Below are 26,505 nucleotides of genomic sequence, written 5' to 3' on the forward strand. Positions count from 1 at the left end.
ATGTAGAAGGATATGTATCGGCCCAAACTGGGAAAGGATTTTTTTTTTATATATATATATTTTTGGGGGATATTTATTATAGCAAAAACAAAAAAAAATGCTTTTTTTTTTTTAATTGTCGCTTTTGTGGGAGAAAAAGGACATACATTTTGTTTGTGTGCAACATCGCATGACTGCGCAACTTCTAATTAAATTGATACAGTGCCGTATCGCAAAAGGTGCTCTGGTCAGGAAGGGGGTAAATTCTTCTGGGCTGAAGTGGTTAAATACCACCAAAAGAAAGTTCTATCTGTGTCAAAAAAAAAAAAGAGATAAAAAATGAATTTGGGTACAGTGTTGCATGAATTAAATTAAATCAATTAAAACATGACAGTGCTGAAAGCTGTAAATTTGCCTGGGTAGGACGGGGGTGAAAATGTCCTGTATTTTGGCTGATTAAATATCACCTAATTAGAATTTGGACTATGGAAGTTTGGACTGCAGAAGTGGGATGGACAAATAACTGATAGACATAAATACAGGGTACAACTGGGCAGTACATGAAGGTGAAAAGCAAGAGAGAGCGCACACCAGCCCTAGTGCATTAACGTTTATTAAATCTAATAAATTAATAAAAAGCCAAGTATCGCACTCACAAGTTGCCGATATTGTTATGACATTGAAATCAAGAGCCTCCATGGCTGCCTCATCTCCTGATTTCCTGCTCTGTATGGATAATGTGTATGTAAGCATGCATATATAATTAGTTAAAATCTTTTATTTTTTTTCTCTTCATATGAATAATTAATATTTTTAGAAATTAATTTTACATTGACCTCTATAATGAATTTTTTACTATATTTCTTTTAATTATTTTTTTATATCAATCTTTAGTAATTGACCGTTTAAAAAAAAAGTATATTAAAAAGGGTATATGATATACAGAAAATGTACCCTTTATATTGTAATTATATTTGTCATATATCTGCTAGTTTTCGTATTACCATCATCATATATATGTATGTTTATTTTTGGGGATGTCCTGTAATGTGCTTTTTTATTTTATTTTATTTTATTTTTATTTTTATTTTTATTACTTTAGTATGGCATATACATATATATACATATACATATATATATATATATATATATATAAATGCAAAGTCTTATTTTCAATTAATAATCATTATTGCAAAGTATATCTTAGACCATTTGCAAATATGTGTTTGTTGTTTCCATATTGTCCTTTCTGTTTGATAGATGTGCTTCTGGGCATGTTCCCTCCCCCCGATTAGAAGCTCCCTGTAATTGGCGCTAGCGAGGAGGGTTGGGAGGGCACTTGCATATTTAAATCACAAACAGACATCAGGGCGTCACCTGAAGAAGGAGGCCAAGCCTCCGAAACATGTAGTCATGGAAACAGTCCGATACACAGCCTAGGAGTCAGCACGCACGGCGAGAGATCCTCCCCCTGGCCGCGAGTGATGTCATTCACAGCCGGCTGGTCCGTGCGTGTGACACACGGAGAGAGGGATAGTGTATCCATAACAAGCAGGCGAACTGAATGCCTGGTTATCCCTGCTGCAAGCCATTATAGTTAGCAGGAAATCGGGAGATGAGGCATCCGTGGAGGCTCTTGATTTCAATGTCATAACAATATCGGCAACTTGTGAGTGTGATACTTGGCTTTTTATTTATTTATTAGATTTAATAAACGTTAATGCACTGGGGCTGTGTGAGCTCTCTCTTGCTTTGTACTTTATAGATTTATCTGCCACCTAGTGGATTTCAGAAAGAGCAGCAACGCCCGGAGTGGATTCAATACTTTTATTATTAGATGCACCCTAGTGGAACTGTATAGGTGGGGACAGCGCCATTCTTGATTTGGATATACAACAGTACATGAAGGGGAAATGCCTTTAGTTTTGAATTTTAACATTTAGAAATAAAATAAAGTTTGAACTAATGAGGCACGTATATGCTATCCAGTATCTGTTTCCAGAGTATTTCCAGGGTGAGAGCCCTCAATCCAATTTTCTCATATTCATTACAGAAATAGGACATTGCTTGGGAGCAAAGCTTAATCTCCCATCATGTAACCTTTCTTTCTTTGTCAAATTTGTTTATTGCATTTTAACAATTAGCATACGTAAGTACATATAGTGGCAGCAAAAGAAAAGAACACTTATATGGTAATAATGTTGAGTTGTAGATCCAGCATAAACTAAAGATAGTTTAACTAAAACAACAGTATTTTAGCCTAGATCTAACTACTCAAAAGATGACATACGTTGTATAAGAAAGGATGAAACCAAACTAGACCTGGTTAATATAAGATGACCTCAAATAGCATCTAAAGTCTTATACTACATATTGGAACCATGTGTCAGTATAATGATATTATTATTATATAGCTTACAATCTAAGGTCCCTAACTCACATTAATACATACTAGGGACAATTTAGACAGGATCCAATTAACCTACCACCATGTCTTTAGAGTGTGGGAGGAGGCTGGAGTACCCGGAGGAAACCCACACAGGCACAGGGAGAACATGCAAACTCCAGGCAGGTAGTGTCCTGGTTGGGATTCGAACCAGCGACCCTTCTTACTGCTAGGCGAAAGTGCTACCCACTACACCACTGTGCCGCCCACATGATAACCAAGGAAATAAAAATTCTGCTACCAGAACTATGTTACATAGTTAGTCGGGTTGAAAAAAGACACAAGTCCATCCAGTTCAACCACAAAAAATACAATCCCAGCATCCTCTGGGACTGTGACATCATAATGGGTGGGGACATCATCAGGCGATGTCCCTATATAAGTCGCCGTACGCCGTGTCCCTGTCATTGTGACCAGAGACAGCGACAAGGCAACAGCTCAAGAAGAGAAGAAGAGAAGAGAAGAACAGAAGGCCAGAAGACAGCGGCGACAGAAAACCGGGCCACCGCTTGTAAAAGAGCTAGAAGAAGGTGCGGTGGCTCGGCAAGAAGAACCGAAGAGGGGACAAGACCCCCGAAGTCGGAAGAAGAGGGCGGCGGCGAATTAGAAAGCTGGGCTCCTCCGCTAGTAAAACAGCTAGTAAAAGAGCAGAAGATAGCGGAGGAGTCCGGCAAGAAGACCCCCGGGGCTGTGCAATAAACTAATTTAACCCTTGTGTGTTGTGTTTTTTTACATTTTTTTCACAGGTGAATGGGTAGGGGTACATTGTACCCCATACTCATTCACATATGGTGGGGGGCCGGGATCTGGGGGCCCCCTTATTAAAGGGGCTCACGGATTCTGATAAGCCCCCCGCCCGCAGACCCTGACAACCAATGGCCAGGGTTGTCGGGAAGAGGCCCTTGTCCTCATCAACATGGGGGCAAGGTGCTTTTCAAGGCACCCCCCCAATGTGGAGGGCACGTGGCCTGGTATGGCTCAGGAGGGGGGGCACTTGCTCGTCCCCACCCCCTTTCCTGGCAGGCCGGATAGCGTGCTCGGATAAGGGTCTGATATGGACCTGGGGGGAACCCCCATGCTGTTTTTTTGGCGTAGGGATTCCCCTTTAAGTCCATACCAGGTGACGGGGCCAACGACGCTGGTCCCGGCTACCTGGAGCCACGCTCAAAATGAACGGACTTTCCTCTGTGTGTGTGGGTAAGTCCGTTCATTTCAAAAGTACGGTGGATAGTCCGGCGATACGGCAGATAGTCCGGCGGAAAATTGTCATGTGTGGGCAGGTAGCTCGTTCGGAAGGTCCAGTGGACAGTCCGGTGGTTTGTCCGCCAGACTAAGTCCGCTGGATAGTCTGATACGTGTGTATGCGGCATAAGGACGTTATTCCACTGCATGGCTTGGTGTCATCTGCAAAGACGGAAATGTTACTTTTGATCCCAGACCCAATATCATTTATAAAGATATTAAAAAGTAAGGGTCCCAGCACTGAACCTTGGGGTACACCACTGATAACCTTAGACCATTCAGAGTAAGAATCATTAACCACTACTCTCTGAATTCTGTCTTTTAGCCAGTTTTCTGTCCATTTACAAACTAATATTTCCAAACCTGTAGACTTTACCTTACACGTGTGTGGAACTGTATCGAACGCTTTTGCAAAATCCAAGTATACCACGTCCACCGCCACCCCTCTGTCCAAGGTTTTACTTACCACCTCATAAAAAGAAATCAGGTTTGTCTGCCAACTTCTGACTTTCATGAATCCATGCTGTCTGTTGCTTAAAATATTTTTTTCCTGCAAGAACTCGTCTATGTGGTATTTTATTAATCCCTCCAGTATCTTCCCAACTATAGAAGTTAAACTAACGGGTCTATAGTTAGATGTTAAAGACTTTGTTCCCTTTTTAAAAAAAGGCACCACATTGGCCCTGCGCCAATCCAGTGGTACTATTCCTGTCATTAATGTGTCCCTAAAAATTAGATACAATGGCTTTGAAATTACAGAGCTCAATTCTTTTAGGATCCGTGGGTGGATGCCATCAGGTCCAGGTGCTTTATCCACCTTTATTCTGTCCAAATATTTCTGGACCATATCACTTTTGAGCCATTGTGGATTTGGGGCTGGGTCACTACCACCCCCATTATGGACATGAGATCCCCCATGCTCCTTTGTATACACAGAGCTGAAGAAAATATTTAATACGTTAACCTTCTCTTTGTCCCCAGTCACCCACTCCAGATTATTTTGTAAAGAGCCTACATGCTCAGACTTGACCTTTTTACTATTAATATATATGAAGAATTTTTTGAGGTTTGTCCTACTATCTTTTGCAATCTGTCTTTCATTTTGAATGTTTGCATCCTTGATTTCCTTTTTTACATATTCTGTTATATTATTTGTAACATTTAAATGACAACAGCGTTCCTTCATTTTTATATTTTTTAAAAGCTCTTTTTTTTATAGTTTATAGCTTTTTTAACTTTGGCCGTGAGCCACATCAGTTTTATTTTTAGCCTTTTAAACTTATTGCCCATGGGAATATACTTTGCAGTGAGATCACAAACAGTCTTTTTGAAGAATTCCCATTTCTGTTCTGTGCCAATTGATGCCAATATTCTCTCCCAGTCTAGGTCCTCGAGAGCAGCCCTCATCCTTGGAAAATTAGCTCTCTTGAAATTAAGTGTTTTTATCTTTCCTGTATGTGATTTTTGCTTACAGCTAACCTCAAATGAAATCATGTTATGGTCACTGCTACCCAGATGTTCCTTTATCTGAACATTAGTAATACGTTCTGCATGGTTTGAGATTACCAGGTCCAACAGAGCATCATTTCTAGTTGGGGCCTCAATAAACTGGACCATAGAATTGTCCTGTAATAGGTTTATACATTTTTGCCCTTTAACTGTCCCAGCAGTGCCATTACCCCAGTCAATTTCTGGGTAGTTAAAATCCCCCATTATTAGTCTTCACCTCCTCATTAACACTGGGTGGTCTATAACAAACTCCAATGATTAACTTTGAACTGCGCACATCTGTATGCAGTTCCACCCATAATGCTTCAGACTCATCACACTCTCCATCCACCAGGTCCTCTTTCTCACTCGCTTTGAGATCACTTCTCACATACAGACAGACCCATCCACCTTTCCTTTTTACTCTGTCTTTCCGAAAGAGTGCATAGCCAGGAATATTAATAGCCCAGTCATGTGAGGAATGAAGCCAAGTTTCAGCAATACTGATTACATCATAGCTTTCCTGATGCACCAGAGCTTCCAACTCGCCTATTTTGCTTGGCAGACTTCTGGCATTGGTGAACAAACATTTTAATGCATTAATATATTTTGACAGGTCACATACTATCCTCTTTGGTGTTCCAAGATTACAACTAGGACTTGCTACTATATTTACCTTGGGTTTATGTGCTGTGGTTACCCTACCACTAATGCCCCTAATATTACCCTCTGGAATATGCTCCACACTGACTATCTCTATCTCTGGACCCTCCCCCCCATCGCCTATGTAAAGAGTAAATTAGAAGAGGAGAGAGAGAATAGGGGGGAAAAGAAGAGAAAAGAAAAAATAGTCTTAGGTAGGAGAAAAAATAGATAGGGAATAATAAAAGAGAGGTAGTCTGGGTTCCCGGGGTAGCACATGGTAATAAACACATACCATGAATGCAGAGAATGGAAGTATGAAGCAAGATTACCAAGGTCTTAGTAGGGAAGCAAAATTGGAAGGCAAAAAGTGAGTCACTCAAGGATTCCATATATTTTCAAAGTTGGATATTTTATCTTGAGTTATAACTTCTGTTTTGGCATGGATCATTGCTTGATTTAGTCTTTGTTTAGTTTCAGCAGTTATTAACCATTTAAGGACCACTTAAGGACCGAGCCTCTTTTTCAGATTTGCCGTTTACATGTCATGCTTCAAAATTGCGCCCACTCGTGGAATGGCGTCAAACTTTTACCCTCAAAAATCTCCATAAGCAACATTTAAAAAATTCTAAAAGGTCTAGGGCTAGAATTATTGCTCTTGCTCTACCGATCGCGGTGATATCTCACATGTGTGGTTTGACCGCTGTTTTCATATGCGGGCGCTACTCACGTATGCGTTCGCTTCTGTGCGCAAGGTCGTCGGGACGGGATGTTTTAAAACTTTTTCTTCTTATTTATTTTACTTGATTTTATTTATTTTTACACTTAAAAAAAAAATGTATCACTTTTATTCCTATTACAAGGAATATAAACATCCCTTGTAATAGAAAAAAGCATGACAGGTCCTCTTAAATATGAGATCTGGGGTCAAAAAGTCCTCAGATCTCATATTTGGACTTAAATGCAATAAAAAAAAAAAATGTCATTTGAAAAAAATACATTGAAAAAATATATACCTTTAAGAGGTATGGGCAGAAGTGACGTGTTGACGTTGCTTCTGCACTTCTATGGTATAGAGACGAGTTGGGGCCATCTTAGCCTCACTCGTCTCCATACTCAACCGAGGAAAGGACCTGATCGCCTCCGCCGCTATTGACGGCTCCGGAGGGCTCGGGAGAGCAGCGGGAGGGGGGGTGGCACCTCTACCGCCGCTGATAACGGTGATCTTGCAGCAAAACCGCCGTTATCGTACACAGTACCGCCTCATGTAAAGAGGGACATCTCGGCTGTGGCAGCAGCTGCTGCCGTTACCGAGATATCCCTCTTCAAAATAACGACGTATATATGTACAAGAGGCAGTCCTTAAGTGGTTAAGGACAGGGATTTCCAAGCTTTGGCAATTGTTTGTTTCCCATCATGTAACCTTTATATTCCTGGGAACATTTGCATTCCACCCAATAGAAACAAGTGTCTACATTTTATCTCCTTGTGATATTTTGCAGATGTGAGATCTCCATGGTATAGAGCGGGGGTCATCAACCCCCGGTCCGCGGCCCACTAATGGGCCGTAGCGTCTTTGCAGCCGGGCCGCGGCACACTGTAAGACACCGGTGGATAGAGAGGAAAGCGGGCAGGCGAATAAGAGAAGCGGGCTGGCGAGCAGAGATGACATCTCTCTCCGCCCGCCTAGCATCCCTGCTCTTCCGCCCTCACAACGTGCGGAATGTCGGCGGTGCGGCGGGAAGCAGAGAGATGACATCTCTTCCTGCCCGCCTAGCATTGCCGCTATTCCGCCCTCACAGCATACAGAATGTCGGAGGTGCGGCAGGGAGCAGAGAGATGACATCATCTCTCACTGCCCGCCCCGCATCTCTGCTCTCCTGCCCTCATTTAAGAAAGACCACTGAACCAGTGTCACCAATGCAGTGACAATCCTCATCTGGTGGCACTGGCGGGTGATGTGGCAAGTAGCATTCCTCAACTGGTGACAGGCAGATGATGTGGCAAGTGGCATTCCTCAACTGGTGGCAGGCAGCGTGGCAAGTGGCATTCCTCATCTGGTGGCAGGCAAGCGTGGCAAGTGGCTTTCCTCATCTGATGGCACAGGCAAGTGACGTGGCAAGTGGCACATTCCTCATCTGGTCGCACAGGCAGGTGATGTGGCAAATGGCATTCCTCAACTGGTGGCAGGCAGCGTGGCAAGTGGCATTCCTCAACTGGTGGCAGGCAGCGTGACAAGTGGCATTTCTTATCTGGTGGCAGGCGACTTGGAAAGTGACACACTCAGGGCTCCCACTAATTCTGCATTATGGTGAGTTGAACTATTTCATTTATATTACAATGTAATATAAAAAATAATGCGCTTCAATCGTTCTGACACCATACCAACCATGGTGCCACGATGACTGAAGTACCAACAGCCGAACACCAGCTATTGCCTGATAAATTGCCGTCAAAATTTGCTTACCCCCCCCCCCCCCGTGTGTGCGTACATCACCCCCAGTCCCTCGCCGGGGTTTGGCACAATTTTCTTCCACGCAGCCGGTCCCCGGTGCCGAAAAGGTTGGGGACCACTGGTATAGAGTTCACTTATTTTAGAGCAACAGAGGATAGGTATGTATAACCCTCAAGTGACATTAAAGTGGTTGTAAAGTCAGATTTTTTTTTTATCTTAATGCACTCTATACATTAAGATAAAAAAACCTTCTGTGTGCAGCAGCTGCCCCAGCACCCCCCAAATATGTACCTGAGCCCCATCTCTCTCCAGTGATGTCTACAAGTGCCCCGGCCATCTGGGACTCACCTCCTGATTATCTGAAACACAGCAGCAGCGTCATTAGCTCCCACTGCTGTTAATCAAAGTCAGTTAGCCAATGAGGAGAGAAAAGGGGCAGGGCTGAACAGGAGCTCCATGTCTGAATGGACACAAGGAGCTGTGACTCGGCTCAGATGCCCCCATAGCAGAGCTTCTTGCTGTGAGGGCACTAAACAAGAGGGGGGGGGGGGGCTAGGAGAGCCGGAGAGGGACCCGAGAGGAGAAGGATCTGGGTTGCCCTGTGCAAAACCACAACACAGAGCAGGTAAGTATAACATGTTTGTTATTTTTAGAGAAAAAAAAAGACTTTATGAAGAAGAATAGTTAAATATTTCTTATATCTGCTTCAGGACCATGTACTCATGTGAAGTAGAAGAAGAAATCTGTTTTGCTAAAAGCAAAAAAAACTAAAGCAAATAAAACAGCAGCTAGCACAATATTGCTGGAAACAATAAGAAAACAAATGAAAGATGTGGTGCAGCGCATTTTTAACTCATGTGTAGTAGGAAGGTCAATGTGTTCTCTCCCACAGTGGTTCTGTCAGCTTCTGAACAATATTCCATGCATGAGACCAGAAACACAGACATATTTTTAATTTGATATTCAATAGCAACCTGAGAAGGTGATGATCTGCCGACTTCTGTCATCCAGTCACATGCAGAAAAACACATTGTTTTTTATTTTCCTTGCATGTTGTTGGCTACTCCTTGCAGAGGGAAATTTTTCCCCTGCATTCACCAAGCTAAGTGAAAATTCCCCTGAAAATTGAAAATATCCTTGCAAAATAAACAGACTATTTGCCTTTAGAAAATCAACTCCTATGTGTCTTGTGCTCCAAAATAATACAGCAAGTGCCTGCAAATTTTAAACCATATTGTCTATCATGTAGTATGTTTATAATGAAACCTAGAGTATATGGGTGCATCTGTATATAGACATTACATATATGATGACAATGATATCATAACACCATTTTGCCACCCATGTCATTGATCAAGGTTATATGACTGTTACTTGAATGTTCAAATAATGGAATGTCATGACTGCTTAACAGCAAACTACGCAATACAATAGAAAGTAATAACCTTTGAATGTATTCTTTTAGAGCAATCAACTGAAAATTTCATTTGTAAACCCTATTCATTATCCATTTGTTCAGTACTGTTTTGTTTTGCTCCTCTAAAGGCAGTTCAATCACTTAACTGTCATGGTGTGGGATAATTATTAAAAACATAGAATGCTGTTCAAGATTAGGATTATACTGGAAAAAATCGAAATAGCTGGAAAGTGTTTATGCAAATAGTTTGTGAAGTGCAGGCGAGATAATGTCTAAAAGCTGTGAAAATAAAAGAAATCTCAAGCTTTACCATAAGACTGAAGGATAATTAATTGCAATATAAATTTACTGCCTAAATCTGGGGTTTATGGACATTAAATGAGGTAAAGACAGTAAAAGAATACAGCTAAAGCAGAGCACTAGGAAAACACTCTTATGTTAGTGACTTTTTGTTATTGTACCCTATGTACACACCTATGTGACAAATCCATAGCAGGTCTGGTATGGATTTGGAGGGAAATGCAACACAAAAATGTAAAAAGAGAATGCCTCCTCTGCCATATTGTTAGACCACCAGATCCGAGGATGCAATGTAGAGCAACCAACGTGACGACACCACCACCCATGCAAATGTAGGCTTACTAAATAATTCGGACCCCCAAGAACATACGTTCTGTAAGTCATACACGCTGTATAATATTGGTAGACAACTCTAGCATCTGACGTTGCGTCCCCAAATTTCTGAAAGGTCCCTCTTCAGTAAATAATGTCAGATTCCAATCGTGGGAAAGTAGAATAAAGAGATAGAATCATATAGCGTAATTCCATATAACCAGTATTATTTATTAAAAAAATAGTATCACACTTACATTTTAAAACAAATTTCAAGAGCTTTGAAAAAAAGTGGCGGCAATGGAGTCCTTCCGACGCGTTTCGTCTGAATAGCCTCTGTCTGGCGTTGCATCCTCGGATCTGGTGGTCTATTCATCTTTCAGCAACTCTCAACATTTGGTTTATCACTTGGGACTTTCTGCACATTTTTTATTCTTTCCATTTATCTTATGTTTTAGCTTAATGTCAATATGTGGGTTTAGTGTTTCACTACAGGAGCTACATCATTATGAATTGTGTATAATATACGTTTGATATTATAGAATATTCACCATACTCATTTTTTATTTATTTATTTATTTATTTGCTCTTTTGACACTAATTCAGTTTAGGTCACTAAATTGATAGTTCTAGCACTACACTTTATGTAATTACCTATTTTGAACAAAAATTATCTATTTGTTGTGTGAGCTGCTACTTGATAGTTTGACAGCGCAATGCTTTGACTCTCTTTCTGTGCTATCAGCATGAATCACTTCTGACAGGTTTTCCAGACACCAAGAGAAAAAAAAGGGTGACAAGGGAGGGAGCTTTGGTACACAGCTTGTGATTGACAGCATCAGCTCTGTTCCCGTGTGCTGTATGAAAGACACAGCAGGAGTGCTCTCAGAGCTCTCCTCAATGACCTCTGCAGTGTGTCATTTCAGCTCTTTGCCCCTTGTTTTCTGACAGCTCAGGCAAGCTTTTTTAATTCTGGAGTTTGAATGGCTGTAGAGAAGAGAAGAATGCAGATAAACAGGTACAACTTGTAGGAGGATTGGTTTAATCTCTGTGCATGAATCCTCACGGATGTCTGTCAAATCGCCTCTGAAGTCAGACTGCATTGCCGGTTTGATATCATGCAAGTTCAGCTGAACTCGCACAATTTCAAACCCGCATTTAGTGTAAACCTGGATGTGAGGGGGCTAAAGCAACAATGTAATCTGCAAGAGAACCTAATCTTTGTTCTGGTGATAGGAAGTGATGGGAAAATGTGTCTAATCGGAGAGATGATTCATGCAGTTCTACATCAGTATCAAATATCAGACAAGTTAAAAAGTGTGCTTTCTGTAGGCAAATGGCAAAGATCATGATGATGATTAACATAGTGTATGTGTTATTAAATATTTCAAGACAATGGGGATTATTTACAAAAGGCAAATCCACTTTGCACTGCAAGTGCACTTGGAGGTGCAGTCACTCTAAATCTAAGGGGTAGATCTGAAATGAGGGGAAGCTCTGCTGGTTTTATTATCCAATCATGTGCAAGCTAAAATGCTGTTTTTTATTTTCCTCGCATGTCCCCCTCGGATCTACAGCAACTTTACTTCCAAGTGCACTTGCAGTGCAAAGTGGATTTTCCTTTAGTAAATAACCCCCAATGTGTACTTTGTAGTAAAAAGTACTTTTACCACATCAAAAAGCACTAACTTGTTTTAAAAGATTTTACACCTATTGCACCAATCAATAAAGCATTAAAGTTAATTATACTTTTTTCTTTTGAGTATGTACTTGCCATAATGGTATTCTCATATTTAGGACAATGTTAATGACCTCATTATAAAATGGTGGCTTGTTAATATGTCTCTTTGTGCTCTTTCATGAATGTCAATAAAATATATTCCATAAGTGTCAATTAGTAATGCTCTATTAGATGGTAATCATAAGGCATGTAGTACATTTTTTTTGTTACAACTGTCTTTTAATCCATATTTTTGTATTAGCTTGCTATCACTTACACTAGCTTTCAGAAATGGATGTTTTTTTTTACATTCTTTATTCTTCAGTAAACATATAGTCATTAGCAAGATATAGAATTGTGCAACTGAATACATTACGTGGAAATCCAATGTTAAATGTTTCAAGTGAAAAGAAAAAGGGGCTATGCTGGTTATTATTGTAAAGATCATTTGAGAAAAGGCAACTCTGTATATGAGAATGTGCATTATGAGTCACCCAAGGTGTTAGGAACTGATTTTCTCACCGACTGTACAGTATGTCTCTTTTTTAATCTACTGTATAAAAAGAGATGAAGGTAAGGGGAAGGGACAAGAAAGTCATGGGTCGGTGTAGTCAGGTAGGGTGGTGTTAAGAGGGGTGGTTTATAGATGCTTGTTTGGGTAGAAGGAAGGGGAGAAAACCATTGAGGGATAGAAAGCAATATTGCTAATAATAGAGGTAGAAACGGATATGGTGTTAGATATATGATATTAGGAAATGAAAGATCTCAGTTGAAAAAATATATAAACACGAGGTAGCTGCTTTATGTCTGACCAGATAGTAGGCACTTACCATCACTCGAAAAAAGGGAACTGAAGCCAATAGAACCAGGTCTTATTGCGCACATCGGACTGTTTCATGCGTGGATGAGTCAGATCTTTTGTTAGGCCAAAGTCGTATTGAGGGAGGAGATTCTTCTCTTCAGCTGACTCGGATGCATGCTCTAGCAGCATTTAAAGTGGTTGTAAACCCTTACAAACCATTTTGACCTACAGGTAAGCCTAGATTAAGGCTTACCTGTAGGTCCAAGTAATATCTCCTAAACCTACACGGTTTAGGAGATATTTGCCCGAAAGACAGGCACCGCTGTCTATGGCGCATGCGCCGTAGACAGCGGTGCGCAGGCGCACTGAGCGTGCCGCAGTTAACGGCGATATGCCACCAATGGCGGCTCCCGTGCACCTGCGCGGGAGTGACGTCATCGTGGCTCTGTCGAATGACAGCGCCGGAGCAGCGAGACCCACCGAGAAGATGGATGCTCCGGACTACAGGGGACAGCGGTGACTTCGCTGGCTCCTGTGTCAGGTAAGTGACACATAATGGGCTACTATGAGATGCATAGTAGTCCATTATGTTTTACCTTTGCAGGGAATCAAAGAGGAAGTAAACCCATAAGGGTTTACTTCCTCTTTAAAGCTCAACTCTGGGCAGATAAAAAATTATCCCTTACAGTGGAGTTTTGCCCACACCGAGTTAATAGCTAATTTTGTCCAGTGGAGAGGAAAAAACTGTTTTACTTACATGATCCTCCATTCCCCCAGCTGGGGGTGCTCCCACACAGTCTAGTAGTGGAATGTCCCTTGGCATCCTCACATTCTCTGATCTTGATGATGTAAGGACCCTACATCGCTTCAGGGACCACTCTGGCTGCAGGAAGGCGCTGAGAATCAGGTAAATATGTCTGATTTTATTGTGCCCCTAGACATAAACAAGCAATTAACCCTTGCAATGCAGGTCCAGCATCATTTAAAGGGATTTTTTCATTTGTCCAAAGTTGGGCTGTAGGGCTCCTTTCACATGACCGTTCTGGACAGGTCCACCTGTCAATTTTTCATGCAGGCTTGATTTAGAAAGTCCATTCATCCACAAAGACTGGCAGGTGTAAACAGACTTATGTCCATTTATACCCACCTACCTCCCATTCAATGCAGTCTGAAAAAGAACCATAAAGGGATCAGTTCTCCTCCTTGTAGGCAGATCTGATAGGAGGCAGTCTGGTGTAAACAGACAGCGGAGTCCATTTACACCCGGCCACTCATAGAGCAGAAAGGACTTTTTTTATGACTGTCTGTGTCTGTTTTGCATAAACTAAACGGACACGGATCTGTCATCTGCCCACTCTGCTCTGATCAGCAGGGCATCTGTGAGTGGACCACCTGCTGTTTAGAACAAAGTTTGCCCCATGTGAAAGGGGTCTTAGAGGTGCTTCAATAAATGTGTCCCAGAGTTGCAGTTTTTAGAAGGTGGAAATACCATATTTTGAAAAGTTTAAAAACAATGTAAAATGCAAATCCCAACCTCACCCCATGACACCGGGTGTCTTCCTGTACCGGCTGTCACATTTAAATGTGCTTTGCCCACACAGCCACATTATTCATTCAAAGAAATCCATAAATGAGAGAACTACAAGTCTACAGCAGATGGCTTGTGGGTCACAATGAAGTGCAAGGGTGCTGATGAGTGTGCTCATAGTTCATTCACAAGCCTCGCAACTTTTAAACTGACAGAGCATGCAGAGGTACAGCCAGAAAGCTATGGAAATTGTCTGCAGGAATCTGACATTGTATCCGTGATGCTGTAACCATTGATGCAATGCTTTGCCGGTTCCTACCTGAAAAAATAATAAATATACTTTTTGTCTGCAAAATAACTGTCCATTTATTATTTTTTTTATTGTAGTTCTGCATGCATTTAATATGGTTTTTGATTACTGTGTATATACATACATAATATATATATATATATATATATATATATATATATATATATATATATATATATATATATCTTTTCTTTATCTCTATCTCTCTATATCTCTATCCATCTATCTATATCTGTATATCTACCCCATTCTGATGGGGAACTTCAGCAAGTCATCTTCACTAGATGCCTAAATGCATTGAATTGCTCCCATGTGATTGGCTTATTAGCAATTTGTGTTACCAAGCAAATTAACAGGTCTACCTAATAAAGTGGTGGGTAAGTGTATATACACTATATTGCCAAAAGAATTGGGATCCCTGCCTTTACACACACATGAACTTTAATGGCATCCCATTCTTGGTCCATAGGGTTCAATATTGAGTTGGCCCACCCTTTGCAGCTATAACAGCTCTTCTGGGAAGGCTGTCCACAAGGTTTAGGAGTGTGTCTATGGGAATGTTTGACCATTTTTCCAGAAGCACATTTGTGAGGTCAGGCACTGGTGTTGGACGAGAAGGCCTGGCTCACAGTCTCCACTCGAATTCATCCCAAAGGTGTTCTATCAAATTGAGGTCAGGCTAGTCAAGTTCCTCCACCCCAAACTCACTCATCCATTTCTTTTTGAACCTTGATTTGTGCACTGATCCAAATCATTTGATGGAGGGGGGATTGTGGTGTGGGGTTGATTTTCAGGGGTTGGACTTGGCCCCTTTGTTCCAGTGAAGGGAACTCTTAAGACGTCAACATTACCTAGATCTTTTGGACAATTTCATACTCCCAACTTTATGGGAACGGTTTGGGGATGGCCCTTTCCTGTTCTAACATGACTTGCGCACCAGTGCACAAACAAGGTGCATAGACATGGATGAGCGAGTTTGGGGTGGAGGAACTTGACTGGTCTGCACAGAGTCCTGACCTCAACCCCATAGAACACATTGGGATAAGTTAGAGCAGAGAGCCAGGCTTTCTCATCTACATCAGTACCTGACCTCACAAATGCACTTCTGGAAGAATGGTCAAACATTCCTATAGACACACTCCTAAACCTTGAAGCTGTTATAGCCCAGCATTGAACCCTGACGACTAAGACTGGGATGCCATTATATATACATAATAAATATATATATCAGTATCTCACAAAAGTCAGTAAACTCCTCACATTTTTGTAAATGTTTTATTATATCTTTTCATGTGACATCACTGAAGAAATGACACTTTGCTACAATGTAAAGCAGTGAGTGTACAGCTTGTATAACAGTGTACATTTGCTGTCCCCTCAAAACAACTCAACACACAGATATTAATGTCTAAACCACTGCCAACAAAAGTGAGTATACCCGAGTGAAAATGTTCAAATTGGGCCCAAAGTGTCAATATTTTGTGTTGCCACCATTATTTTCCAGCACTGCCTCAATCCTATTGGGCATGGAGTTCACCAGAGCTTCACAGGTTAACACTGGAGTCCTCTTTCACTCCTCCATGACGACATCACGGAGCTGGTGGATGTTAGAAACCTTGCGCTCCTCCACCTTCTGTTTGAGGATGCCCCACAGATGCTCAATAGGGTTTAGGTCTGAAGACATGCTTGGCTAGTCCTTCACCTTTGCCCTCAGCTTCTTTAGCAAGTCAGTGGTCATCTTGGAGGTGTGTTTGAGGTTGTATCATGTTGGAATACTGCCCCGCCGCCCAGTCTCCAAAGGGAGGGGATCATGCTCTCCTTCAGTATGTCACAGTACATGTTGGCATTCATGGTTCCCTTAATGAATTGTAGCACCCCAGTACCGGTCTGGCAGCACTCATGCAGCCCCAAACCATGAAACTCCCTCCACCATGCTTGACTGTAGGTAAGACACACTTGACTTTGTGCTCCTCATCTGGGGGCTGCCACACACTTCACACAGTCTGAACCAAATAAGTTTATCTTGGTCTCATCAGATCACAGGACATGGTTTCAGTAATCCATGTCCTTCGTCTGCTTGTTTTCGGCAAACTGGGGGCTTTCTTGTGCATCATCTTTAAAAGTACTTTCTTCTGGGACAGCAGCCATACAGACCAATTTGATGCAGTGTGCGGTGTATGATCTTCAACAATGCTGGTAACACTCCTATTTATTTTCATCTATTTTCCAAAGACAACGTCTGGATATGATGATGAGCATGTGCACTCTTTTTTGGTCTTCTTGGGCATCCTCCTGTTCTGAGTGGAACCTGTCCTGTTAAAACGCTGCATGGTCTTGGCCACCATGCTGCAGCTCAGTTTCAGAGTCTTGGCAATCTTTTTATAGCCTAGGCCTTCTTTATGTAGAGCAACAATTATTTTTTTTCCGATCCTCAGAGAGTTCTTTCCCACGTGGTGCCATGTGTAACTTCCAGTGTCCAGTATGAGAGAGTGAGCGCGATAACACCAAATTTAACACATCTGCTCCCCATTCACACCTGAGACCTTGTAACACTAACTCACTTTTGTTGCCAATGGTTTAGACATTAATGGTTGTGTGCTGAGTTATTCTGAGGGGGCAGCAAATGTACACTGTTATACAAGCTGTACACTCACTAATTTACATTGTAGCAAAATGTAATTTCTTTAGTGTTGTCCCATGAAAAGATATAATAAATTATTTACAAAAATGTGAGGGGTGTACTCACTCTGGTGAGATACTGTGTGTGTGTGTGTGTGTATATATATATATATATATATATATATATATATATATATATATATATATACATATAGTATAGGGAAGAGAGGAGGGAGGTACTGAAAGCTTGAATCTTTATTAACTTAGGTTAGTCAAACTTTCTTCATTAATCAATGACTATCACAGTACAATCCTCTACCGCTAAATATACTTTAAAAAAAAAACTCAAAGTAAATTTATAAAAGTTGATTTTTGTAAATCATATAAAATAATTATTCAAAAGATGAACTCCGGGCAGAAACTTTTTCCCCTATTCTTGCTGGGGCATCACTACCTTTTTCCCTCAGCTTTTAATATAAGAGAAAATAAAGATGCATTTTTTAAATCACTGATTTCCTGTGGTTTCTGCTTTGTATGACTGGTGGCCTCTTTGCCCTCTATTGCCCTGTGTCGCAGTCCCGCTAAAAATTGCTGATCACCACCATTACTAGTATAAATATATAAATAATAAAAATGGCATAAATATATCCCCTATTTTGTAGATGCTATAACTTTTGCACAAAACCAATCAATATAAACGTATTGCGATTTTTGTTTTACCAAAAATATATAGAAGAATACATATTGGCCTAAACTGATGAAGAAATTTGTTTTTGTTTTTTTTGGATATGTTTTATAGGAAAAAAAACATTTTAAATTTTTTTATAAGTTTAAGTCTTATTTTGTTTATAGTGAAAAAATAAAAACCACAGAGATGATCAAATACCACCAAATGAAAGCTCTAATTGTGAGAAAAAAAGAACATCAATTTTGTTTGGGTACAATGTCGCACGACCTCACAATTGTCAGTTAAAGCGACGCAGTGCCGTATTGCAAAAAAAATGGCCTGGTCATTAAGGGGGTAGATCCTTCCGGGGCTGCGGTGGTTAACAACCCAATAAACAAAATTTTAAATTTTCACCTCCCTCGTCTCTGCTGTGTGGCAATCATGGGCGCGCTGTGTCCCTGGGACATGGCGCAACCCCATCTCAGTAAAGAGTGAATGACATGGCTCTTTACCCACTGACAGAGTGTGAGGAGAGGAGAGCCAATCGGCAGCATCTCTTCACAGGGGAGACCTGTACAGATAATCAGGACACTGATCATCAGTGCCCTGATTATCTGTGCAGCCCCAACAGTGCCCTGCATTAATGCCAGTCAGTGCCCACTGGTGATGCTAATCATTAGTGATCCAACTTCGTGCCCATCAGAAGTGCCAATCAGTGCCCACCAAAAATGCCATTCATTGCTGCCTTTCAGTGCCCATTGGTGCCTGATCATAAGTAGTTCCTATCATTGCTCATAAGTGCCTCCTATCAGTGCCCATCAGTGCTGCATATTACTGCCTCCTCATCAGGGCCACCTCATCAGTGACCTTCAGTGCCACCTTATCAGTGCCCATCAGTTCAGCCTCATCAGCGCACATCAGTGAAGGAGAAAAATTACTTATTTACAACATTTTCTGACAGGAAATTTTTTTTCTTCAAAATTTTCATTTTTTTTGTAGCAAAAAATAAAAAACCCAGAGGTGATTAAATACCACCAAAAAAATTATAAAAATTTCATTTGGGTACAGTGTTGCATGCGAAGTTGTAATTCAAAGTGCAACAGCACTGAAAGCTGAAAAGTGGCCTGGGCATGAAGGGGGTAAAAGTGCCCAGTATTAAAGTGGTTAAACACATGAAAGTAGAGTATACATTTTTTATTGAACATAAATAAATTTTTTCAACATCATTTTACCCTTCTCTATATTATAATAATCCAATTATGTAATCTTGCCCATGGTTATACAAAAGTTTTTTTAGCCAGTGTTATGTGGTATTGGAAAACATTCACTAAATTAATTGGCATAATAGCATAATCATGTATTGCTGAAAAATAAATTGTTGAATAAACTAACTTTGTTGAACTCCTTTTTTTGTTTACAGATGGAAACAAGAAAGCGTCTTGCAAAAATTGTCCTTGTATTTGTTGGCTGCTTTGCTCTCTGCTGGTTCCCAAACCATGTGTTATATATGTACCGTTCCTTCAACTATAATGAAATTGATCCGTCTTTGGGACATATGATTATTACATTGGTAGCACGTGTCTTGAGTTTTTCGAATTCTTGTGTCAACCCTTTTGCACTCTATCTGCTGAGTGAAAGCTTTAGGAGACATTTCAACAGTCAACTTTGTTGTCGGAGAAAGAGACGTCATGAGAGATCAACTAGTTATCTACTCAATTCATCTGCTGTTCGCATGACCTCTATAAAGAGCAATGTTAAGAATACAGTAACTAGTACTACACTTCTCAATGGCCAAAGTCGTCAGGAGGTATCCTTGTGATCATTTTGTAAAAAAAGAAAATCTTTACTCCAATTAATTGAAAGTTCAAACTGTTGCAATGGAGCTGGGGTTGTAAAATGAAAATGTGTGCAGCTTCTTATGTTTGTGAAGAAATTAGAATGGACCTTCAAAAAAAATACATTCCAATTTGTCCATACTTATTTCATGTAAAATGCCCATTTTAAAAGTGATCTATAATATTAAAAAAGCAAAAAAATGTGTTCCTTGGTTCTTAAAGACTGCTGTGCGTACTGTATACATTGAATAATACAAGCTGTAAAAAAATGTGTTCATTATAGTTAACTATTAAGTAAAAAAAACATGAGTTAAATCCATTGTAAATTATAAATAAGTTCAACTATGTGTAGTGCTTAATAAATTTTAATAATACTCAACGTGTTTATCATCATGATATTGCTGACAAATGAATATGGAGTACTCAATATTACTTATTGCAAGTGTGTGTAAGTAAATTGTCTTGTGAATTGTAGTACGCTGCTTACACAGGTTGAATTCTGCACATCCGTGATTGCATAGGAACATTTCTGGCACAAGCATGAATGTACAACATGTACCTGGGTCTGAAGTTATACAGTTTAGGTAATATACTTAGATCAGAGTAACTGAAAAATGATCATCTGTTATAATTGAAAATATTGTAGGCCCTTGCCATCCTTAAAATAACCCATTATATTAACTTTGGGAATAGTGAGGGCTTCACTGTATTTGTTTTTCATGATTCACATAAAGGACAAATTTTGGGGTTTTTCAAATTTTTTCACGTTTGTATGATTTATGTCTTGGATGTTTGATTTTCACATTTTATGTATGATATTATGTTTCAAGGATAGAACCATTTAGGCCACTTAAAGGAATGATTTTGTATACAAATATATAGGAGTGCGACACCATTTGATTTATATATATATTTTTATACACAATCTATGAGAGTGTGTTGTGTGTTGAGATGTGAGCGATCCATTATAGTGGAGTATGAGTTAATATACACATATAATTTTTCCTGGGATCATAGCAGCATGCAAACAACCTACATTTTTTAATACATGCTGTCTCAAAAAGAATAAATTAGCCCCTCTGTCTTGGACATCCACTCCTTAAAAAAAACACCAAGATTGCTTTTGGTAAAAGAAAAAAAAATCCCTTCTTCTGGTGGTTACCCTTAAACACATATACAAACTATTTCTGATAGTGAGGATACATTTTCCTTCTCTTATTCATACTTACCACTCACCCCTATTTTCCTAGGTAGATACAAGGAGCCCCTTCAGAAATCATAGGGGAACATCAGGGACAAAAAATTGCTTTAGCTTTGGCATTTATTGTGCATATATGCTTACCACCACTTCATGTTGATCCTAGGGAGCAGGATTGACTACTTCTAATGTGCAACACATGGTCTAGAGTGATTCTGGTCCCTCTGCTGTAGAAAATCTGGCACATTCATCTGCAGCCAGTCTGGTAGGGAAATAGGTTAAACCATTAGTAGCTGGAATACAGAAGGTAACTGCAAGGGACAGTGCAAGTGAAAAGTTGAGATATGAACTCTTATTAACAAATGAAATGGAGGCCCCATTTATTGTACTCCCCTTTGCTTTGATTAACTCTAGGCAGGGTTTAATACAGTTTCACATAAATAATGTTCTCTGAGAAAGAGCTGGTAGGATGGTAATCTTCAATCCTTTGATTTCCATGGTACCCCTCTCCCAGGTATGTCCCATAAGAAGCTCCTTTTCTTTGTAAAATTAAGTTTGACAGAGAACATCACTTGTTTTAGTAGGCTTGTTAATGGGGGATCAGTGTTTTTTTGGATCTTATCTAGTTCTAAATCCATAGTTACAGGTTTCCCCAGATAGATGTTGATTATAGCAGTCACTTTCACTTTCAAATCGCTGGTTGAGACCGACTCTGAAATGCCCCTTATTTTTACATTATTCCACCGGTTGCTGTTTTCTAAATCATCCAGTACCAACCGGTTAATAATAAAACTCTGCTGCAACAAGGACTGAGCCTTTGCAATTGCATCTATATGATGTGTCATACTGGAATTAGCTTGTTCCAGCCGATCAATTCTGGATCTGGTATGGTTAAGATCTACACAGATATTTTCCAATTCCCTCCTAAAGGTCAACCCCAAACATACAGATGTTGTTTTTTTGGTAAAGTGGCTAGAATTGCAAACAGCTTTCTGCTGTCTAATGTGCCTGAACTGTTCCCCTGCACCTGTGCTGACACCATGTCAGATGATTTTGTGGGAGGTGAATGAAAACTGAGAAAAGGCACAGGGGCTCTACTATTAAAGGCTGAATTGTACAGTCACCGATGGGGGGGGGGGGGGGGGGGTGCAGAGGGTTCTGAAGGTATGGATTCTGATTCACCTCCTAGAACTTCAGATGGCCTGAGCATATTTCTGGAAGGTTATTCAATCAGAGAGTGGGTAAAGAAGACGACAACCTAGCCCCTCCAGACGGTTCTTCACAGCGATGTACAGCTGAGTGGTTAACAAAAGTGCCAGTCTGAGGTGTTTTGTGATGATATATTTATCCCAAGTCTGTGAAAAACCCAATTGAAGCTAATGATGCATAAAAGGTTTTTATCCCCCAACTGACAAGTATCAGTAATACATCAGCAGACCAGTTTATAATTAGTTAAGTAAGTTAGATGGTAAAAATTTGAAAGAAATTAGAATTTTACTTGAAGTGGGCTGTCCAGATCAGAGTTCAAGTTTACTGTTATATTGCTGCTGTTTTAGGGTTACTAGAGCTTGCAGCTAAATTAGACTTTGCAGCGTGGGATCAGGATTTGTATCATGTTTGATAAGAGATAATATTTAATGATATGGCTGGAGCTGTGGTAGAAGGAGCCACTTGGATGGCTTTTACATAAAAGCTGGTCACCTCCTTAAAAAAACAATACTGGGATGATGTCTGTAGCTATAAGCATCCTCCCGGTATAACCACTTGAAGTCAAATAATGTACATGTACGTTGATTTGGCAGCAAGTGGATAACTTACCCTCTACATCTGCTGAGTTTTGATTCCATTACCTATGCCTGAAATCTTTGCAATTATATTGAGTATATGGTATCTGGTTTCACTGCCTTAGTAATTACCAAAGCCATTTCATCTGAGGCAAATCCTAAAAACATGACCTGTTGGTGCACCTTGAGGACTGGAATTGAGAAACAATGAGGGATTTCCTTAATTGTCCATTTCCCCTGGTAAAAGCCTGAGCCCAAGTGGGCTTACCCTTTTTAAAAACATATATATGGAACATCTTGCTCCATTCTTATTGACAGTTTTTAATTCAATTGAAGAAGATACTCAATTTTTTGCTTTATGTTACTAATACCCATATTTCAATGCCATCCATGCTGCAGGAGTTTTAGGCCGGATTCACACTATAACCCACTACGGGAGCACTGTGTGACCTTGTTCCACGTTTCAGGGAGGAATCAGGGCCGATTCTATGCCTGAATTCTGCCGCACAGCATTTTTGTGCAGTGGGCTCCGCAGTTGCAACAGAGATATGTGAACCATCTCCATAAGGAGCCAGTCACATTCTCCTGGGGAAACCCAAATCTAATTTGCATAGGTGTGAACCCGGTCTTATTGTTTTGGCTTTTACTGGACATTAACTTTATGTTTAATCCCACCAAATCAAACCCTAAAGTTTCCTTATCCTCATCTCAAGTTGAAAATCTTCAAGATAATTTCCTTTTAAAATTTTGTACTTCAGCTATCAAATACATGGGGATTTATATCCCCACTGACGTATCCCAACTATATGTCTTGAATCTCAATCCTCTCTTACGTGGACATTCATTGATCTTAGGTCATATGACCATAATCTTTACTTCTGGTTTGGAAGACTAAATATAAAAAAAAATGGATATTAAACTGATTTTTTAAATCTTTACAAATGGCTTTCTCTAACTTTATTTGGGGTCATCAGAGGCCATGGCTTCTGAGAATCATTCTATCTCTTCTAAAATTCAAGGGTAGTGCTGGAGTCCCAGACCCTTCTCTGTACCATGCCACTGCAGTATTGACCAGAATGGTCAAATGGTTCTACAGCAGCCTGACTAAACAGCAGGTCTATATAGAGCAGACTATCACCCCTTGTGATTTTCAAGCACTCCTTTGGACTGAGTCTGAGTCCTCAGGGGGGCTCCCACCCTCTGCATTTACTTCAACTTTGGGTTAGATATATGGATTTTTATAATCTCTTGTGGGGCTTATGACCCTTCTTTTTGGGACCCGACCCTGCTCCATCCTGCACAACAAGGCATGAGGTTCCCCAAGAGATCCATACCAAACCCCTTGGGTCTGTTACCAATTTGAAGTTGCATCTGCATAAAAAAAAGTGGAAGTCCCCCTAAAAAGGCAAATTAGACCTAATCCAATCATGCAGTCTGACACTTTGCACTAAAAATTTCTCACACTTTCTCCCTTATACACATACATTTTTTTTCTCCTCAAATATCCATTTCATTCCTTCACAATTTTTTTTTATGATCTGTTCACATAATATATTCTTTAGCACGAGTGCAGTGTTTTTCCCCTTTTCCACTTAGCTGCAGGCCCTCAGCAACATGCCCCAGGTTACATGGCCCTTGCATTGAATATAACCTACGATTCAACCCACAAACTATTGAACTCTTTTCCCAGCATTAATGATGTTACATTTACACTTGTATGGACAAATACTGCAGTTTACTAAGCCAACATCAATGGGGCAGACTGCTACTAGTTTCTGTGCGTGCTTACCTACAATAAATAAATATATATCTCATAAATGTTGTATTGTGTATTTGCCTCCTTGTATATTACTATGTTACTAATCTTGTATTTAAATAACTGAAAATATAAAACAGAGATCACTATGATGGGTCTTCTCTTTCTCTGTGTATATGTGTATATACACACATAACATTGAATTTGCTAATTATACCAGCAGAGGTTAATGAATATAAATGTTCCAAATAAAATGTTATGTTTTATTATTAGATTGAGGACTAATAGTGCTTGAATAGTGTCTGTCTTAAAAATCAGCTGCCTAATCCTCCCATGTGGACAAGTTAATAAAATAAATTAAAACTAATTATTTTATCTAGAGGAACTGCTGAAATGTTATCTTTTATTGTTCAACCTAATTAAAAAAATTATATAATTTTCCAGCTATGGGTTTTTGTATTACCTATTTATTAACCATTTCAATACTAGGCACTTAAACACCTTCCTGCCCAGACCAATTTTCAGCTTTCATTGCTGTCGCACTTTGAATGACAATTGCACGGTCATGGTACACTGTACCCAAATGATATTTTTATAATTTTTTCCCCACAAATAGAGCTTCCTTTTGGTGGTAATTGATCACCTCTACGGTTTTTATTTTTTGCTAAACAAATAAAAAAAGAACAAAATTTTTTTTTTGTTTCAGTTTCAAAACTTTGTAAATAAGTAAGTTTTCTCCTTTACTGATGGGGCCGCACTGACAGGCACTGATAAGGCGGCACTGATGGGCACCGATGAGGTGGCACCAATGAAGTGGCACTGATGAGGTGGCACCAATGAAGTGGCACTGATGAGGTGGTATTGATGGGCACTGATATCTGGCACTGATATCTGGCACTGATAGGTGGCACTGATGGGCGACATGGATGAGCACTGATAAGTGGCACAAATTGGCACTGATAGCTGGCATGGATTGGCATGGATAGGCGGCATGGATAGGCGGCACAGATGGGCACTGATAGCTGGCATGGATTGGCATGGATAAGCGGCATGGATAGGCGGCACAGATGGGCACTGATAGGCGGCATGGATGGGCACTGATAGATGGCACGGATGGGCACTGATAGGTGGCATTGTATTGTATTATATTGTACTGATGGATGCCAATCAGTGCCAAACAATAATGCATGCCAATCAGTGATGCCCATTGTGAGCACTGATTGGCATCCATCGTGGGCACTGATTGGCATCCATCGTGGGCACTGACTGGCATCCCTGGTGGTCTAGGGTGGCATACCTGGTGCTGGGCATCCCCGGTGGTCTGGTGGCATTCCTGGTGGTCCAGTGGGGGCATCCTTGGGGGGGCTACGCTGATAATCGATCAGAACAGACCCCCCCTGTCAGAGGAGCAGCCGATCGGCCCCCCCTCTACTCGCGTCTGACAGACGTGAGTGAGGAAACGCCGATCAACGGCTCTTCTTATTTACACTGTGATCAACCGTGATTGGACACGGCTGATCACGTGGTAAAGAGTCTCCGTCGGAGACTCTTTACCGAGATCATAATTGCAGGGTGTCAGACTGACACCCCGCAACAACGATCACCCCGGGGGCGTGCAGCGGCTTAATATCCTGATCACGTCATATGGCATCTGGTCAGGATATTAAAACCACTTTGCCACTGTCATTTTGCTATATGGCGGGCGGCAAGTGGTTAATTTATTTAAGCAGTATACTGTAGTATTGTACAATGTTATCCATCAATAAAAGCAGAAACAAGTTAAAGTAACTAAAGCAGTATTGACCAAATCTATATATCATGAGATTTCATATTTTCCTGATATGATTTGGTAAATGAGAGTTCTTACCCAGAAGTAAAAGCTTCAACACAACAACAGAAATGTATTGGTAAATAGTATGAAGGTCGAACAAAAAACAATCTATCTAGTTACATAAAAGAAACCTTATTAATAAAGCTCTAACATATTATTAAATACTTACAATGA

The 26,505-nt window shown here is 40.3% G+C and overlaps 1 protein-coding gene across 1 annotated transcript in view; it reads left to right on the top strand.

The window, feature by feature from the left end:
* The window catches only part of NMBR (neuromedin B receptor), a 513,059-nt gene extending 490,972 nt beyond the window's left edge, over positions 1-22,087 (top strand). Inside the window, exon 3 of the mRNA XM_077486740.1 lies at positions 19,348-22,087. Within this exon, the coding sequence (XP_077342866.1) occupies positions 19,348-19,746 (399 nt within the window). The 3' untranslated portion in view covers positions 19,747-22,087. The remainder of the gene's footprint in view (positions 1-19,347) is intronic.
* Positions 22,088-26,505: the final 4,418 nt, after the last annotated feature.

The sequence above is a fragment of the Lithobates pipiens genome, unplaced genomic scaffold (assembly GCF_037356315.1).
Source record: "Lithobates pipiens isolate NorthernLeopardFrog02 unplaced genomic scaffold, aLitPip1_a1.2 Scaffold_18, whole genome shotgun sequence".
Taxonomy (NCBI): Eukaryota; Metazoa; Chordata; class Amphibia; order Anura; family Ranidae; genus Lithobates; species Lithobates pipiens.